The sequence below is a fragment of the Anabrus simplex genome, chromosome 9 (assembly GCF_040414725.1).
Source record: "Anabrus simplex isolate iqAnaSimp1 chromosome 9, ASM4041472v1, whole genome shotgun sequence".
Classification (NCBI taxonomy): Eukaryota; Metazoa; Arthropoda; class Insecta; order Orthoptera; family Tettigoniidae; genus Anabrus; species Anabrus simplex.
In genome coordinates this window covers 84,293,139-84,312,366 of record NC_090273.1, presented here as the reverse complement: position 1 = coordinate 84,312,366, position 19,228 = coordinate 84,293,139, and the positions used below count along the sequence as shown (strand labels likewise).

The 19,228-nt window shown below is 38.4% G+C and overlaps 1 protein-coding gene across 1 annotated transcript in view; it reads left to right on the top strand.

The window, feature by feature from the left end:
- Positions 1 to 19,228, top strand: part of LOC136881269 (uncharacterized) — a 70,952-nt gene that overhangs the window by 37,488 nt on the left and 14,236 nt on the right. The window contains exons 3-8 of the mRNA XM_067154040.2: positions 3,379 to 3,531; positions 5,298 to 5,452; positions 7,367 to 7,467; positions 14,930 to 15,079; positions 15,859 to 16,008; positions 16,549 to 16,668. Coding sequence (XP_067010141.2) covers positions 3,379 to 3,531; positions 5,298 to 5,452; positions 7,367 to 7,467; positions 14,930 to 15,079; positions 15,859 to 16,008; positions 16,549 to 16,668 — 829 coding nt within the window. The remainder of the gene's footprint in view (positions 1 to 3,378; positions 3,532 to 5,297; positions 5,453 to 7,366; positions 7,468 to 14,929; positions 15,080 to 15,858; positions 16,009 to 16,548; positions 16,669 to 19,228) is intronic.

Sequence of the window (19,228 nt, the reverse complement as noted above, 5' to 3'; positions counted from 1 at the left end):
GAAAATAATTTTGCTCACTTCAGACATTGATATAGGAATTAGAAAGATGTTTTTGAAGACTTTCGTGTGGAGTGTGGCATTGTATGGAAGTGAAACATGGACGATAACTAGCTCAGAAAGAAAGAGAATAGAAGCTTTTGAAATGTGGTGTTAGAGAAGAATGTTGAAGGTGAGATGGATAGATCGAATCACGAAGAGATACTGAATCGAATTGGTTAAAGGAGATTGATTTGGCTAAATTTTACGAGAAGAAGAGATAGAATGATAGAACACATCTTAAGACACCCAGGACTTGTTCAGTTGGTTTTTGAAGGAAGTGTAGGTGGTAAGAACGGTAGGGGTAGACCAAGGTAAGAATATGACAAGCAGATTAGAGCAGATGTAGGATGCAATAGTTATGTAGAAATGAAAAGTTTAACACAGGATAGGGTGGCATGGAATCTGCATCAAACCAGTCTATGGTCTGATGACTCAAACAACAACAACTTACAGTAATCCCCAAAAGGAACTTTCACCCCATCAACGCAGTAATTAAAACTCAGAGGACTTTTCCTATTTGTGAAACTCACAACCTGACTTTTAGCTCCGTTTATCAACATACCATTGCCTGCTGTCCATCTCACAACATTATGTAGTTGCAGTTTTTTCTCACAATCTTGTAACTTATTTATTACTCTATACAGAATAACGTCATCTGCAAAAAGCCTTACCTGTGATTCCACTTCTTTACTCATATCATTTATTTATATATATATATAAGAAAACATAAAGGTCCAATAATACTGCCTTGAGGAATTCCCCTCTTAATTATTACAGGGTCAGATAAAGCTTTGCCTACTCTAATTCTCTGAGATTTGTTTTCTAGAAATATAGCAACCCATTCAGTCACTCTTTTGTCTAGTCCAGTTGCACTCATTTTTGCCAGTAGTCTCCCATGATCCACCCTATCAAATGCTTCAGACAGGTCAATCGCGATACAGTCCATTTGACCTCCTGAATCCAGGATATCTGCTATATCTTGCTGGAATCCTACAAGTTGCGCTTCAGTGGAATAACTTTTCCTAAAACCGAACTGCCTTCTATCGAACCAGTTATTAATTTAGCAAACATGTCTGATATAATCAGAAAGAATGCCTTCCCAAAGCTTACATACAATGCACGTCAAACTTACTGGCCTGTAATTTTCAGCTTTATGTCTATCAACCTTTCCTTTATACACAGGGGCTACTATAGCAACTCTCCATTTATCTGGTATAACTCCTTCAACCAAACAATAATCAAATAAGTACTTCAGATATGGTACTATATCCCAACCCATTGTCTTTAGTATATCCCCAGAAATCTTATCAATTCCAGCTGGTTTTCTGGTTTTCAACTTTTGTATCTTATTGTAAATGTCATTGTTAATAATTCTTTGGCATTAGTCTCCTCCTCTATCTGGACATTATCCTTGTAACCAACAATCTTTACATACTGCCGACTGAATACTTCTGCATTTTGAAGATCCTCACATACACACTCTCCTTGTTCATCAATTATTCCTGGAATGTCCTTCTTGGAACCTATACATACCCTTCCATTTTTCACCAAAATTTGTATGACTGCCAATTATGCTTGCCATCATGTTATACTTAGCTGCCTTCTTTGCTAGATTCAATTTTCTAGTAAGTTCCTTCAGTTTCCCCTTACTTCCACAGCCATTTGTAACTCTATTTCTTTCCAGTCTGCACCTCCTTCTTAGTCTCTTTATTTCTCTATTATAATAAGGTGGGTCTTTACCATTCCTTACTACCCTTAAATGTACAACCTGTTTTCACATTCCTCAACAGTTGCTTTAAACCCATCCCAGAGTTTTCCACCGATCATAGTTACTTTCATAGTTACTTACGTTCAATATAGCTGTAGCTAGGACATGACAGCCAAGCAGCCAAGTTTCTCTGTTCCAGTTTTCATTAAGAGAGATGCACCTAAAGACTGAATTCTCAGGCTGTTCATGATAATAATTTATGACAGTGAGATAGGCAGATTGTCATTCTTGAAGCTATCATTCTTGCTGATATTGTTTATGAAGTGATAATATTATAAGGAAAAATGTTGGGATGATGTTAAATGACAGTTGGTTAAAGATATGAAAATGATGGTGTATTCAGTTTAGTGCTACAATTATTTAAGTGTTCCTATTCACTCTTATTTTATGCTGTTTACAACTAAAAACAAATCAGTAAGATGATATTAGAGAGAACAGGTGTTCCTGCCAAGAATTGTGTAAGTCATCCTTAGGCCAGTCTGGGTGGTTCAGATGGTTTATCGCTGGCTTTTTGAGCCAAAATTAGCAGGCTCAATCCTGGCCCAGTCCTGTGGTATTTGAAGGTACTGAAATATGGCAGCCTCAAGTCAGTAGATTTACTGGCACCTAAGAAAGAAGAAAACATGCTGAGTGGTTTGGCTGCACATTTTGGGTCAAGTAGCTTTGAGTGGTGGTGATTATTGTTCTAAGAGGGAGTACAACTAGGCACCCATCCTCTATGTAACATTCATCAGAGAGAAAAATGGAAGGGATCCGGCACTTCGAAAAATATCAGCCAAAGAAAGACAAGAGCCACGAGGGCGTGAAAATGAAAGACTCCCTAGGCCTTGAATGCACTTAATACCTTCGGGGTTGGAAAAGAACAAGAGTTGACCAAGGGAGGTCGAATAGAATAGATTAAATTAAGGAGCCTGGCACAAGTAAGTGGAAGCAACGCCAGGACTCAGCTAAGGGCCCCGTGGTCGCCAACCCATGCTCCAAAGTTCAGCCCCTGGGGCCTCTTTTAGTCGCCTCTTACAACAGGCAGGGGATACCGTGGGTATTATTCTACTCCCCCCCCCCCCCCACAGGGGGACAAGTAGCTATGAGCTTGCATTCGGGATATGGCAGGTTCGATTTCCACCATCCGAAACTCTGAAGATGGTTTTTTGTGGTTTCCCATTTTCACACCAGACAAATGCTTGGGCTGTATCTAAATTAAGGCTATGGCAGCTACGTTCACAGTCTCTTCCTTCCGTCGCTGGAAACCGTCTGTGTATTAGTGTAATGTTCAACTACTAGCAGAAAATAAAGAATTCTTCAGGACAAAATTCTGGCATTTGGCACCTCCAAGAATCATAACGGTAGTTAGTGAGACTTGAAACATATAACATTATTTATTATTATTATTGTTGTTGTTATTTGGATTTGATTATACCAGTTTCTCTGCAATACCCTTCTTTTGTTTCATTTGTATCCTATCTCTTTCTCCTCTGCAATTTTTCAATATACTTTTCTCCCACTGACCATTTAGTTCATTATTTCTTGCATTATTATATAAGTTGTGTTGTGTGAAATGGTCATTCTTGCAGGGTGAGGGGCCTCCTCCTGATCCTGCTTATAACTTTCTTGCTGATGCTGAGAGAGATCCTGTCCGACATGACCGCAGGAAGAAATCACCAAAGAGAAAAGAATTTCCTAGAAACCACGTTGGGAATCTGAAGGGCAGACCACCTGATATGAGGGTAAGGCAAGTGTATCCTTTGTATCTGAATGCTGTGGTAAAGTGAAATCATTTGTTTAAATCTACAAAAACATAAAGCAAATTCTAGATACAACAGCTGTTGGTGTACCAAAATGACTTCTGCCCAGCCAGATGGTTTACAGGTATTGGAGCGCCACTTTGTCAACAAGACAACATTGTCAGCTGTATTACTTAGCTTTCTTGACTGGGTTTGCTTAAATCTAATCCTTATAATTTTCATCCTGTTAAATTAGTGTTGCATTAGTTTTTGTGTTCAGATTTGTGGGGATGTTGTAAAGGTGCTACATGAGAAGGGTGAGTTTATATATTGGAGACTAACTGAACTGCCCCTTTTATGATACTTTCTTAAATACAAAATCAGTATGACATTCGGACAGCATGGAGAAGGTAATTGCTGCCAACACAGGTATTTTGTAGTGCTGATGGGATATTTTTGATTTACGGAGTTAGCTTCATTGGTAATATGCTGGGTCAGATGCTTTTGTTCTATTCCAATCATACTTCACCCCCATAATAACATATGGCCTAGGAATCTGTACAACAACCCAAGTGGTAGCAAACTACAAGCTGCAGAAATGAAGTTCCTACGAACTATGGTACAGAGGACAAAAAGGGACAGGGTAAGGAATGAAAGAATAAGGGAGGAAGCTGGTGTGTACCCATCCCTGAATGAAAAAGTGACAAGGGCCCGTTTGAAATGGTTTGGCCATGTCAAACGTATGGATGATACAAGGACAGCAAAACAGTGGCTACACACAGTCGTGGCCGGAAAACGACCGGTAGGAAGACCTAGGAAGAGATGGCTGGACCAAATGAAAGAGGACATAGGAACAAGAGGAGTCAGCTGGGATGTCGTTTTGAGAGAAGAGTGGTACATGGACAGACAGAAGTGGAGAGAGCTCGTAAACCACACCCGGGCAACTGGAGTGGAAAAATTATGATGATGATGATGATGATGATGATGATGATGATGATGATGATGATGATGATGATGAGATGCTTTTGTTATTATCAATGAAAGTGAAATGTGTCTTGAAGATGTAGTAAGAAGTATGTGCAGGTTTTTAAAAACACTTTCACACATTGTGTGAAAGATTGTTATTTCTGTGATAAATCCTCATATCTATGATGCAAGCAAGAAGAAAGAGATTTAATTTTTTAAATTTATGAAATATTTTAGTTTTGAGGAGAGCAAGAAGGCTGGGGCAGGGAAAAGGCAAATTATTTGGGAATGTAGCTTGGAATTTTATTTCTTTCTGAACACATCCGTTGATGGCTGTTGTTTTTTTTTAAATTCTTCTACAGGTACTGGTTTTATATTTAGACATGACCCTGGAAATATCTGAGGGAATAGAGTGCAAATTGGAGTTGGGATGAGTCTTCAAAACATATCTAAGAAAGAGATTCTGGAAAACATGTGTAAGACTCCTAATTAAAGTTTAGGCACAGTATCTCTTTACATCATGCCATCTTAAGAAAAACAAAATCATTAAATTGTCATGCAGTTGCTTGCCATAAACCTTTCCTACTTTTTCACAAGAAATTAGTATTTTTTTTTGCTAAAGTAAGTTTATATTGTAGTCCATAATAATATATTTATATATGCACTTTTAGAAGTCTTTAAGAATTTTATTGGAATAGTAATATTTCTTCTGTACACACATTTTTGGATTTTTGAAAAATACTTGTCTTTACATCTTGTCAATCATAAATGCTATGATAGGTTTGTTTGTTTCTTAAATTTAGACAAACCATGATGGACATGAGAACATTCGTACTGATGCACAGTATGAAGCATGGAAGGCTGAGAGAGATCGAATTGATCAGGAACGCATAAATAGACAGAAGACTCCCGATGGTCAGTGGCGAAGAGAATGGGACAAAGGAAAAGTACCTGTAGAGTAAGTAAAGTTATTTTCTTATCTTCTTATTTCATGTTCTTTGGAGCCACTGAGTCACACCTAATAAAGCCATTGTTGTAAGTAAAATGCTTTTTTTTTTTAGTGGTTGACTGTTTTTCTGTGGCATGTTTTACCTTAAGATAGAAGAAAGTTCCTTGTATTGCTTTTGTACTGACTCCTCTGTTGAAACAAAATAATTACCAGGGCTCATATTTTAAAACTGTATTTAAATATTCTGAAAGAAATACGCCTGCTCTCCAACAAAAGTATCTTCATCAGTCTATTGACTGACTTTGCTGTACGATTGTGAAAGCTGGGTGGACTTGTGGAGTGCATCATCATTTGTCTTATTGTGATGAGTCATATTCATTAAATTATTATTTTTACTATTATTATTAGATAGATGAGTGGGCAATCAGTAGAGAACATTATGAAGGTGGCAGTAATCAACCTCATGTCTCTGACTGGAAAGTCAGATGATGTGATTGATTTCACGGAGAAGGAGATTTCTTGATATCTGAGCTCCCTAGTGCTGAATCAGAACTTGGTATCAAGAAAAGGTTCGCGTACTATAGACAAGATGGGATTGAGTGAGGTTATGTGGAGAGGAAATACGTTGAGGAATAGAGTGGGAATATTAACCAATAAGATCTTAGATGAGTATGTAGATAAGGTGGAATGCATAAGTGATAGAATAATGAAGATAGAGAATGGAGTATAGGGTTTCATTCAAGTGTGTGCACTCCAGACTGGATGCAAAGAGGATGATATGGACAAATTTTTGGAGAGAGAAATAAAGGATGTGAATGTCGTGGGAGGCTTTAATGAGGGGTGGGATGCGACAGAAAAGGAATGAAAGAGGTGATTGGTCGTTTTGTATATGGAAAGAGAAATGGAAGAGGAAGAGAAGTTGGCAAATTTTTGTGTGAAAAATGGCAATGCATGATTCAGGAAGAAGAATAGTAGAAAGATTATAAGATATTGGTGGGGGAACTGAATGACAAAGGCAGTGATTGACTACTTATTAGTGAAATAGCAAATCGTAGACAGTTGTTAGATGTAACAGCCTTGCCAGAGGTATCCTTTGATGGAGATCATAAAGTGGTGGTAGCAAAAATGAAAGTAGGAAAAACAGTGCAAATGGAAGAAACAGGAGAAAAATAAAACTATGGGAATTAAAAGATATGGAAGTAAAAAAAACAATATAAATTGAAACAATCGAGAATAGTATACTTAGAAGAAACCTGGATAGGAACACAGTTATGGAGTAATAATAGTGGTTGGATAGAGGCAGATGGAAAGGTGCCATAAACATCCCAACCTGATGAGGGAAATTATTATTATTATTATTATTATTATTATTATTATTATTATTATTATTATTATTATTATTATTATTATTATTATTATTATTACTACTATTATTATTATTATTATTAGATTGATGGGCTTTACAGACGATTCTCTTTCAGCTTTTTCTTGTATATTTAGTGAGAAAGAAGAGTGAAGAGCAGCGCAATAAATTTCATATCCCATGGAGAGGGTAGGACAAACAGAGTTTATTGACCACTTCTCTTGCTGACATTTTTTTTTTTTTTTCCTATTTTGAGCATGGTAATGCTAATGGTTGTGAAGACAGTTTGTCTTCTTCTAATATTTGTTGTCTCTTGTTTGTTACACTACATCTAGTTTATTTGTCCATTATCTTGGATTCCTAAACACAGAATTGTGAAAAAAAAAAATTCTTAGTTTAAACCCTGTTTGCATGTGAATATGCTTTCACAAGCTAGTTCTTATGCTATCCTTCTTGATTCGTGGTTAGGATTTGGAACCTTAATCTCCTTCTGAACTCTCCAATCCGTCATAATGTAAAGGAGTATAAAATGGTTCAGAGTAGTTTTTTTTTTCTGTTAGGGCTATGGATGACAGGCCATTGCCCAGGAACCCGAGAGGTAATCGCCGAGATGTACCATCTCCTGGTTATCGTGATCCAGACCCTCGAACATTGCAGGATTGTAAGTACATTCAGGGAAGTGAAACATTCAATATAGTCATGCAAAGAAAGATAGGATCATGAATAGGAAAACATAATAGGAACAACACAGTGACAGATCAGTGTCAAAAAGTCAATCCTTCTTTTGTCTTGCTGTTGTTTCCTTCTTTCACTCCGATCTGTCAGTGTGTTTATCTTATTACGTCTTCTTATTAGTGTTCCTCCTATGTGGCTATATGACTTGATTTGTCACTTTTTTGATCCTTTGACTTACATTGATTCATTAGGCTCCTTTTCTCCTTCTTTGTTTGTCCTGTGTTTTACTCTTTTACTCTCTTTATTCTTTATCTTTTTGTCTCTTTTCTTGTTTATCCAGCTTTCCTCTTATCCTCCACTTCCCACATCCAGACTGAAGATCTGTCACGGTGACCCTGTAATGAGTGTTGAAGCCTACTCTCCTGATGAAGCTGGGAAGCAGAAACAAGTTTGTCAGAAAGTAATATAGAGGTTCATAAGGAGATAGTTCATATATGTGAAGACGATAGTGTATGAATACAGGGTCTCTCTTATAAACTTAGACCGAGCGCACGGTGTTTGTACTCACTTACGTCGCACGTGGCCGCCTTGCTTTAAGCATGTATACAATCTTGTATGAAATTTTACCTTATAAAAGATGCTGGAAGTGTCATCCTTCACAATGAGGGACTTCATAAACACCATTAGGATTTTCTGCACACCAATAGCAAGAGTTATGACTGCTCACTTGACCATTAAGATGAAACCAGGCGTCATGCGGGGGGGGAACCACCATACAAGCTGTGGATCGAATAAATAACCATTCAGTGATGCAAGATGCCACTCATATTATCTCACTCTTGTGGCTGGATCAGCAAGTTTTAAACAATGGGCTCGTGTAAACCTATTCGGTTTGATGTGTAACAGCTTCGTAGCTCTGTATGCAGAAGAAACCAAAACCTCTACTTGTGGTGCTAATTTTGTGAGTAATTTATTCGGTAGCCGTTCAAGATTCTCACCAATGTCATCTAGCTTTTCCTCTGTTAAAATAGTTTGTGTGCACACAGGTTTTTTATTGAGCACCAAGCCTGTACTTTCAAATTTATTTACAGTTACGTGAATCTGCTCATGAAGGCACTTCACCAGGAAATTGCTGAACAAATGCATCGCGTACCTATCGAGCTGACTCGTACTTAAAATAACTTTTACATATGAAAATACGGTGTTGCAATGATGACTGTCTCACCATGTTAACAGCTGAGATTCAGACTGGCTGCTGATGCTAGGTCGAACATGTGCACGCTGCTTGCAAGGTCAAGAACTATGCGCGCACCTCCCATACTGCTGCTTAAGCCTCAGAGAGTAAAAACGCCTCCGGACAGTCTGGATTTATAAGAGTGACTTTGCATGTGAAGATTTTCCTTGTCCTTTTGTGTTTTCATACTTGTCATCTCTGCTGCTTCCTCTTTATACAGTGACCTGTCATTGTGTTCTTAATCCTAGTATTTGTCCCTGTGTTTTTGTATACAGGGTGTCCAAAAAATAACTGTGCAGTAGAACTTTGAAATTTAATGTGGTACTTATGGTGGTGCAGTTTTCTCTACAGGAGATTTTGGAAATGTTCTCCTGCAGCCTGCAGATATGTCTGCTCATGATGCTGCATATTGTTGAACACTTTCTGGAGGATGCAATTGCCCCATCTTGTTGGAACCATCCCTCTTGAATCTCATGCTTGTTGTGTTGGGCCATGAAAGTTTCCAGAATTTCAGTGTGGTAACGTTCATTGTTGATGGTGTCGTGGATGAAAATTGGCCCAATTACACGCTGCCAATGTAAGATGTTCCATACCCCGACATATAGAGGCATTCCTTTCCACTCTTGAGGGTTGCCATTGCTCCAGACAAGATGTGCTGACTGTTAAGGTATCCGGACAGATTAAACCACTATTCTTCCTAAATTTTCTCTATACTGCACTACAAAGCTACTTTTTTTTTACACCCTGTATTGGACTTGTTTTGCCACTTGTTTGTTCCGTTCCATGTAAATTCAGTACTGTCTTGTTTTTTATTTTTAATAGCTAATTTATCATATTTTTTTTACAAATTTCAGTTGCCCCTACAAATACACAATGATTTATGATCACTACAGCAACGGCACAGTTATTCATGATTTTCAACTTCGCCTATAAAGGTTGTTTCCATCTCTGGTAAGAGATTTTGGATATCAATGTAGTGCTGTGTGGTGCTTGTCAAGGTCAGTGTTCTGGGTGATGACTAAGCCAGTTGAGATGATGTCTGGTGTAATATTAACAAGTGTGTAGATGCAACAATGCCAAAGCAAATTGAACTGTACTGGTAAGGCTGCATTATGATGCAAACTATAGCTGTTCTCTGCTATTATGGAAGTGTGCAAGAAATGGAATTATACATTGTCAAAGAAAGGGATCAGCTGTATGTTAAATAAGACAAGAAAGGTCCTCGATGTGTGAATTCTGAAAGGCAAGAAGCATGTGAACCTGGAACAAGCCCTACTACAGGGGTCATGAGGAAGATCAAGGCCCTTAGTCTCCGGCAGCAATCCAGCCACGTGAAATGCCATTGCAAGCAAGTTTAGACATCTTTAAAAATTGTTAACACCATCATCAATCAGGAGAGGAATGTCACAAAACCAGGGTTCACAAGTTGTTGGATTGTCACATTTCAGAATGGTGCACAAATGGTAGGAAACCTGCCTAGGGAAGCATTAAAATTTGAAGAGTTATGACTGTACACACGACCATTAAGATGAAATCAGGCCTTATATGAAAAGAACACAAGTTGTGGGTCGAATAAACGATCATTCAGTGATGCAAGATACCACTCACATTATCTCACTCTTGTGGTTGGATCAACGGGTTTTAAACATTGCGCCTATGTAAACCTGTACGGTTTGATGTCTAACAGCTTTGTAGCTCTGTGTGCAGAAGAAACTGAAACCCCTACTGTTTGTGCTAATTTTGTGAGTGATTTATTCGGTGTCCATTCAAGATTCGCATCAATGTCATCTGGCTTTTCCTCTGTTAAAACTGTTTATACGCATGTTTTTTATTGAGCACTGACTACTAGTTTCAAATTTATTTACAGTTATGTGAATCTGTGCTCATGAAGGTGACACTTCACCAGGAAATTGCTGAACAAATGTATCACGTCCCTGTGGGGCCGACTCATACGTAAAATAATTTTTACATATGAAAATATGGTGTTGCAACGATGACTGTCTTACCATGTTAACAGCTGAGATTCAGACTGGCTACTGATGCTAGGTCGAACACGTGCATGCTCCTTGCAAGATCAAGAACTATGTGTGCACCTCCCATACAGCTGCTTAGGTCTCAGAGAGTAGAAATGCCGTTGAATGGTCTGGGTTTATAAGAGAGACCCTGTAGATTTTGTTTTAAGAAACATCATCTTGAAGTTTCCGAAGCCTCTTAAAAAAAAAATGGTTCTTTGAAAATAACTCTTTAGGGGGCTTACTTATAGCCTAGTAAGTTTTTGTCTCCTTCGAAGTACTACTCTCCTGTATTAAAAATGTCTCCCAGAGTTAAGTCAAGTGAGTAAGGTGGATGCACAGTCGTCTTTGTGCCTGCCAAAAATTAATTAATCAACAGCGATGCATGAGCTGGTACTTTTTCATGGTGGAGGCTCCAGGAGTTGTTTCTCCACAACTCTGGCCTTTTCTTTTTTGACATTTTCTCTCAAATGTCTTGAAGTTTCGAGATAATATCGGCGGTTGACCATTTGATCCTCTAGTAGGAAATATTGCACAACGAAAGATGAGGTCATTGATTAGTGCCGATAATCAAACTTGGGCAAAGGCTGTTGAAGTTACATAGGAGAATGCTCAGAATACCCTGGACAGATTTGGTAACAAAATAATATTGAAGTATCAAGGAGTGCTAGAGCAGAGAGAGAGAGCTGTCAAACATTATCAGAGCCAGAAAAACAACTTACCTGGATCATGTCCTGAAGGATAGAAAGTTCAGGCTACTACATCTGATATCGTCATCATTAGAGCCCAAATTTCCGCACTATCATATCTCAAAATATGCATGCATTCTTGTACTATCATATGGCAAAATATGCACAATAAACTGGAAAATATACACCATCAAAATTCAGTTCCTTTTGAAACATTGTACAGACAACTAATTTCTCCATATTGTCTTGATGTAAGATCATTTGTTTATCTGTCAGCACAATCTTAAACATTCTACGTCACAAGAAGTGACAGGTGAATACTTAAATGGAGGCATTTGGAATAAAGTGAGGTCGGATTGTACGTCTTTTGCATTTTTACCACAATATGTCTTTTACAGTGGAACCTCGATTCTCCGTTTTTGGAGGGACCACGAAAAAAAAAGTACAACACGGGAAAACGGAAAATGCGGGAACGAATGAACCATCAACGATATGTGGCTAAACATTACAAAAATGAAATGTATACTTATAATCTTACAAATGCCCCTAAACCGAACCAAACTACAGCCCCAATAGGGCCTTTCACCTAACCAAGCGACCGCCCTCGGTCCGAAGGTCTGCAGATTACTTGGTGACGCATGGTCAGTGTGACTAATCCTCTCAGCCGTTATTCCTGGCTCTCTAGACCGGAGTCGCCATCTCACCATTAAATAATTCCTCAATTAAAGGTAATCATAGACTGAGTGAACCTGGAACCTACTCCCATATCCAGCTAAAAATGCCTGGCCTGACCGGTAATCGAGCCCGGGCCCTCCGGGTGAGAGGCAGGCAAGTTAGACCGTGGGACTGGTTTCAAACATTTATTACCGGTACGTAACTTAAAAATATCGAAACTTTACATTCAGTTATACCGGGGAAACTTCGTCAGTTTGCTCTGAAAACTTTGTCAAATTCCTTTGAAAACTTCTTTCAGTTCAGCAACTTCGATCAGCCAAAGTCTTCGAAAAATCTAAAACCCGTAACGCCAAGCCAAACAACAATCGACCACAAGTAGTTTTTAATTCTCTAATCTAATAAAATGAAGCACATTAGATGCAAAAGTGCCCAACATGATGGCAAAATCTTTTTTCTAATCTTCTATTGTAAATTGGTCACCGGTATACTGTTCCTAGTCAGCTTATGGAAATCTTGTACCGCGTAAGGTAGGCCTACATCGACCTTTAAAGGTTAGGTTGAACTCGAGGATATGGTTCCGAATATAAGTATCGATCCTCAGGTTCATGAATGCATTATATTCAGTTCTGGCCGTCACTAATTACAATCAAATTGGAAAGACAAAAAGTATCATTAACACTTCCGAATTTATGATTATTCGCGACCTTGAGCTCATCTGGAAAGCGTGCTCACTGTAATAAAAGTCTGTACGAGTGCGAAATGATACAAAGTTTTAAAATGTAACGTGCGCCGGTTTTTATAACATTTAAACACTAAAACGTGAAATTCCCAGTCTTATATTAGGACGAAAACAGTAATAGGCAGTCCCAAAACCTCTCATGGCTTTATGTATGTAAGGTGCAACATCTGTTCTAGTCTCGATAACATAATCATAGCCTGTATGGTAATATTAAAATGCTAAATTTGTGTTGCTTAAGAAGGAGCAGTTTCAATTCCTGCCTGAAAGCCCAGTGACTATACAGTGCCCTGAGGGAAATGCTGAAAATCTGTTCGGCGATACACTCGAAAAAAAAAAAGTAAAAAAAATAAACATCTAACCCTGGACATAATGTAGACGTTTTGCAAGTACGAATATTTGACGAAACTTGTTCCGTCTTCAAATAGAACTGCCGAAATGCGCTGTGTCTCCTTCCAGTTGTTGTGGCCACTCTCTGCTTTATGATTTCCGAGGATTCTCTAAACAATACCACCCGAATGCGATGCTAAGATGATCCTTTATGCAAGTTCACCGCCGATCGCTTTTCCAGTACAGTACTTCCTCAAATTACTGCAATGACGGGACGTCAACATCAAGATCCGTAAGTATGCCGTAGCCGTCCTTTCGTAAGATACAGTTTCAAGAAAAACGTGTGATCGAGGATTTAGCGTTGATGGGACTGAAATTTCTGGACCGTGGATCTGGGAAATCGTTTCTTCGAGGAACGGATAATGCAGGATTTTTACAACGTGATTTAATTAGAATGTTCGCGGGACCACATAATTTGAACTAATAATACGGGAAAACGTAGTTTCCGGGAACGTATAATCGGTTCTACTGTATAAGCTTGACGAATTCAAAATCAGGATTTGAACGGATCACTTTGTTCACCTTATCTCTTGCTGCTGCAGCTACTTCTTCGTGTGATGATTGCAGACATATTTGAATGTCCTCAATAACTGGTAACCATTGGCTCCTGCAATAACAAAAACGGTCCCAAATTCTGCAAACCAACATTCATAAAAGGCAAGTTTACATTATATATGAGCCAAAGTCAGAAGAAAACTCATATTATGCAATATTAAACGTTCAAATATTAGCTATTAAATTCAAAATATGCACTATGCATAACATGCAAATATGCAAGGAAAAGGAAAGGTTATTTGGAATCGTTTAGCCATAAAACGAATATTTGCAAAGTGTGAGAACTGTAGCCAGCTTATTTAAAAACATGCATTTGCATGGAAATTCGGGCTCTAGTCATAATCATCAGTCTCGTCATTGAGTGGGCTGGGTGTGGGAATGGAAAAGACCCCTCTCAAGACTTGTTCTATTAGTGTTGAAACCTATCCCTCTTTTATCTTCTCCTGACTTGCTGTGCCTAACACAGTAAGGATTTTTCTGTCAGGATGGACTCCCTTAGCCGTTAGTAGTCCCCTGTCTCGTCTACAAGGCAGCAGATTGGGTACTGGAATGCCTCATCCACCATCTGTGACATTCCGAAGGTCTGATACTACAAGGCAAAATAGAAGGCAAGTGATGGAACTGGTAGGCTGCCGATGTCATGGCTCCAAAAACATCAAAAGACTGAATCGGTATCCACAACACCAAACAACTCTTTGTATTAACTGAAGAAGGGGTTACTTTCTCCAGGGTGATCACCAAAGTCTGGGAGACCAGGCATGGTACGTAGTAGTAGTGGTGGTGGTGGTAGTAGTAGTAGTAGTAGTAGTATTTATCAATTATCAGCTGTTTTCCTCTTGCACTATGTCATGTTCTTTCTTACGATTATTGGACTATTGCAAGCTTTCCACTTGGCCCCAAGGGTGATTATTTCACTTGTTCACAATGAGCAATCACAGTATTTACATTTGATTATGCATTATAACATAAATACAGTACAAAGAGTACAGAACAGATTATTAAACATAGGTTGTTCAGAATGAACATTCTGTTATATTTTTTGGTGTGATTTTTTCTATAATACAAGTTTTTGTAGCATGGAAATCCGACGCTTTGCGAAACTTGTTCCTTTGGCATCAAGCTTGTGTAATAAGTATATATTGTGTCTTATATTACAGTTGTACGCACTGTGGAGTTGCCGGGGAATAGACATGAACATGTAACTAGGAAGCTGTCTCATGAGAAACACCGAGGTACATTTAATGGGGATAAAGGCACTATGTATCGTATACCATCTTCTGTGATTGTAGCTGTTGAAGACTCCTTAGGTATGATACCTTTCATTTTCGTAAAGTAAATAGTAGTACTCTGTAGTAGACATGTAAAGTTTGAGGATATTTTCTCACCAAAAGACATGTTGCTTTTATAATGTACTCATGTTATTGATTCTTATAAAGTGAAGTTTTTTTTAGTTGTAAAAATTGCATTGTTTAGCAAATATAGCCCTTCTGCTTTTTTTTTTTTGCTAGGGGCTTTACGTCGCACCGACACAGATAGGTCTTATGGCGACGACCTTCTGCTTTTGATAGCATATTTAAGCCTGTTATGTTGTTTATATAAGCATTATAATGGAAGATATTGCAATCATAACTGCCCCTTCCTCCGTATGTATGTCTGCTCCATCATTAATTCTTTAGAGGGGAATCTCCAGGGTGATCACCAAATTCTGTTGACCGGGCATGGCACATGTAGTAGTAGTAGTAGTAGTAGTTGAATATCAGCTGTTTTCCTATCGTCATGCGTTTCTGACAATTGTTGGACTATGGCATGCTTTCCACTCAGCCCCAAGGGCTGATATTTTCATTTGTCCACGATGAGCAATCACAATATTTAAGTTTGATTGTGCATTGTAACATAAATACAGTACAAAGAGTACAGAACAGATTATTAAACATAGGTTGCTCAGAATTAAGATTCTCTTGTATTTGTTGCTGTGCTTTTTTTATAATACAAGTTATTTTTTAGCATGCACATCTAACGCTCTGTGATACTTGTTCCTTTGGCATCAAGCTTGCAAAATTGTTATGTATTGTGTTTTATATTACAGTTGTACGCACTGAGGAGTTGCCAGGGAAAAAACATGAACATGTAACTAGGAAGCTGTCTCATGAGAAACCACGAGGTACATTTACTGGGGAGAAAGGCACTATGTATGGTATACCATCTTCTGGGATCATAGCTGTTGAAGACTCCTTAGGTATGATACCTTTCATTTCTGTAAAGTAGACACGTAAAGTTTAAAGATATATTCTCACCAAAAGACATGATACTTTTATAATATAGTCATGTTAATAATGCTTATAAAGTGAAGTTTTTTTTTAAGGTTGTGAAAATTGCATTGTTTATCAAAATATTGCCCTTCTGCTTATGATACCTCATTTAAGCCTGTTCTGTTGTTTATGTAAGCATTTACAACAGAAGCTAATGCAATCATTATAACTGCCTTCTCATTCGTATGTACCTCTGTTCACTCATTAATTATTTAGAGAGGAATCTTAAGTCATTATGTGGGTAGTATGGAGCAAGGAGAAAGTCAGTCAAACACTGGAAAGAGAAAGGAAGATATATTTACTCTTGCATACTTTTGTTTCAACTGTTCTTTCCCGTCATAGTAACATTTGAATAAAGCATAAACGAAGAAACTGATATTGATATAAACGTTTGTTTTGCAGTGTTCTGACTGGTTGGAATGCACTATATTCATGCTGCTGTCAATATCTGCTGTCGTTTATTGTAGGTTCCTCACCCAAACTCTTAAAGAAGGAGAGAAATGTGAAGAACGTGGGGAATTCTCTTGTAGTCTCAGTCCCCAACGAGTCTACTGCCAACCAGTCCCCTAAACTGCAGAGAGTTAAAGGTATGCAATTAACTACAGTCTTGATAGATCGCGATCAGTTTAATGATTTACTGTAGAATATGTTTACAAATTGCTGGTAAGCATGAAGTCCAGTGATTGAAACAACCACCTAGAACAGAGGTCACCTTAGTGTGCAGCCAGCAACATTGTAGCCTATCTGTGTATGTTATGGGCTTTCTGAAGTTGTGAGAAGACCGATGGTGCCAATATGAGATTTCTCTCATAAATTTGGATCTTAAAAAAAGGACCTATTGGGGATTGATTGAAATTTGCAAACATCATGCTCACTTATTTATTAGCAACCTCCCACTTTTCCATCTTGTTGATAAGGCTTAGATAGGTTAGACTGTCTAGTCTCATGTACAAATCAAAAATCAACAATTCAGCTGTTATCTCATTCTGTGATGTCAAGAGTACACATCAGTTAAAACATCCAGCTGACGTTCAGAAACATGACTGGTGTTCTCTGCATTAACCTTAATATTTCATTCATTAACCACACCTAATGTTTTGAGATAAGAGTTTCCTCCAACATAGATTGATATAAAAGTAAACCTCACCTTCACACCAGAACAACTTTGAATCTATGGTGATGGACCTAAAATGTGTTCTTTGTGGCATTAGTTGCTTTTCCTTCTGATGATGTATGCTCTCTGTGTTGCTCCGCGCAGTATTTTTCCAAGATCCTTCTGCCCACCTACCTGTTACCTTGTGCCATTCTCTAGCAGTGTAGTTAAATCATTTCTGCACTTTAACTAAAAATGACTTTTACGAGGGTTGATCAAATATAAACCAGATTTTTTGTTCCTGATCAGCAACAGTTGGTAGGACTGGCCCCGCGCTTCTGCTATGCTTAGGCGGGACTGTTAGGAGTGGGGAGAGCATGCTGATAGATATTTCCCACCATTTTGTCAGTAACGCTCACGATATTGGAGCAACAGGTGCACCCCTCCATTGCACAACACATAATTATAAAATTTCTTGCTCGTGTATGAGTTACAGCTGCGGAAATTTGCCAGAGATTGACTGCACAGTTCGGTGATCAAACATTGTCAAGGAAGCATATGTTTGCCTGGCATAAAAAGTTCATGGATGGACGAGAACGTGTGGAAAATCAGCAACACGATCGCCGTCCTCGGACCAGCATTACAGACGAAAACATTCGTGCGGTTAAAGACATTATTGACGACGATTGATGGTGTAACCCTTTATGGGGGTATACGCATATATATATTTATTTATAAATACTGCCGAGGGAAATCCAAAGTATCGGTGACACCGAGTACTTTCAAACGGTAGGTAGTAATATTCCGCAGCGAGTAAAATGCCAAATTGAGAATGAAGGCCGTGGTAAAAAAAAAATCATCTCCAATAAGCATTCCAGAATAACCACAGATAGCGCAGTGGAAAGCATGCTAGATAATATTAGAAAATTAAAAGAGAATGGGAGGAGAAATAAGGGACATGACGGGTGAAAATAGATGAGAAACCAAGATAAAATTTGGAAATAGATATATTAGAAGAATTAAATCAAGCTCTTACAATATTACATGAATAGAAGTCTGTACAAATACGGAATTTTCCCAACCACATATAATACAAATTTGTTACACCAAGAATAAAATATCCAAAAGAATGAAAGCAAATAAGAGAATAGGCCAGGAGAGGAAAGGGATAGACAAGAAAAGGATGAATACGGTACAAAGAGAAATGTTGAACAACGAGAATAAGAAAAGGATGTATACAGTTACAAGATTGGAGTACACCAGCATGAAGTCTTCTAAGCAAAAGTCCAAATGTAATACGAAAGTCACCACCTCTTCAATTATCACCCGAGTAGGCACAAATTAACGTTGTCATGCCGGCGTAAGTCACTGTATACTACAATGAAACAGTTTCGAAGTATGCAAAAACATAAATGGCGAAACACTGATTAAGCACAAGTGTGTATAGGAGTCGCAGAGTTGCTGATATACCACACGCACATTTGGAAAGAAAATTGTCACTAGTTAGTCAATAGAGGCTTAGGTATTGAAAATACAAGTGAAATCTCGGCCTGGAAATGCACTGCTCGCAGTTGGAATATGCAAAGAAAATAGCTCCAAATGCAACATAGAAGTATTTACAATAAGGACATTATCAGTTTGTCATACCTCATCTTGAACCAAGTAGTTCTGCCCGAAAATGGAGAGTCCAGGGCACATGTCGCTACGGACGGAGATGACGTTAAAGGTTCCTCCCTCCACACAGGCCAAAGTCCATCTCAACACATTCAGAGGAAGGCCGGGTATTTATAGTGTGGAATAATGAGGAATATGTCTGGAAGATTCCAGAGGTTAGTGGAGCATGCGTGACAAAGCAGGCGATGTCACATGACGTCAGGCGGCGAAAAGGAAGTTAGTTTATTGTAGATCGTAAAGGTGGATAGAGCAGAGTTCGTGCAAGGTATGATGTGTGCAAATTCACATAAGTATGTAAGTTCCAGTTGAAGAGAAAATGTGGTTTATATCATGATGAGGGTAAGTCCATATTAATAGTAGAAAAAGGTTATGTGCGGGCG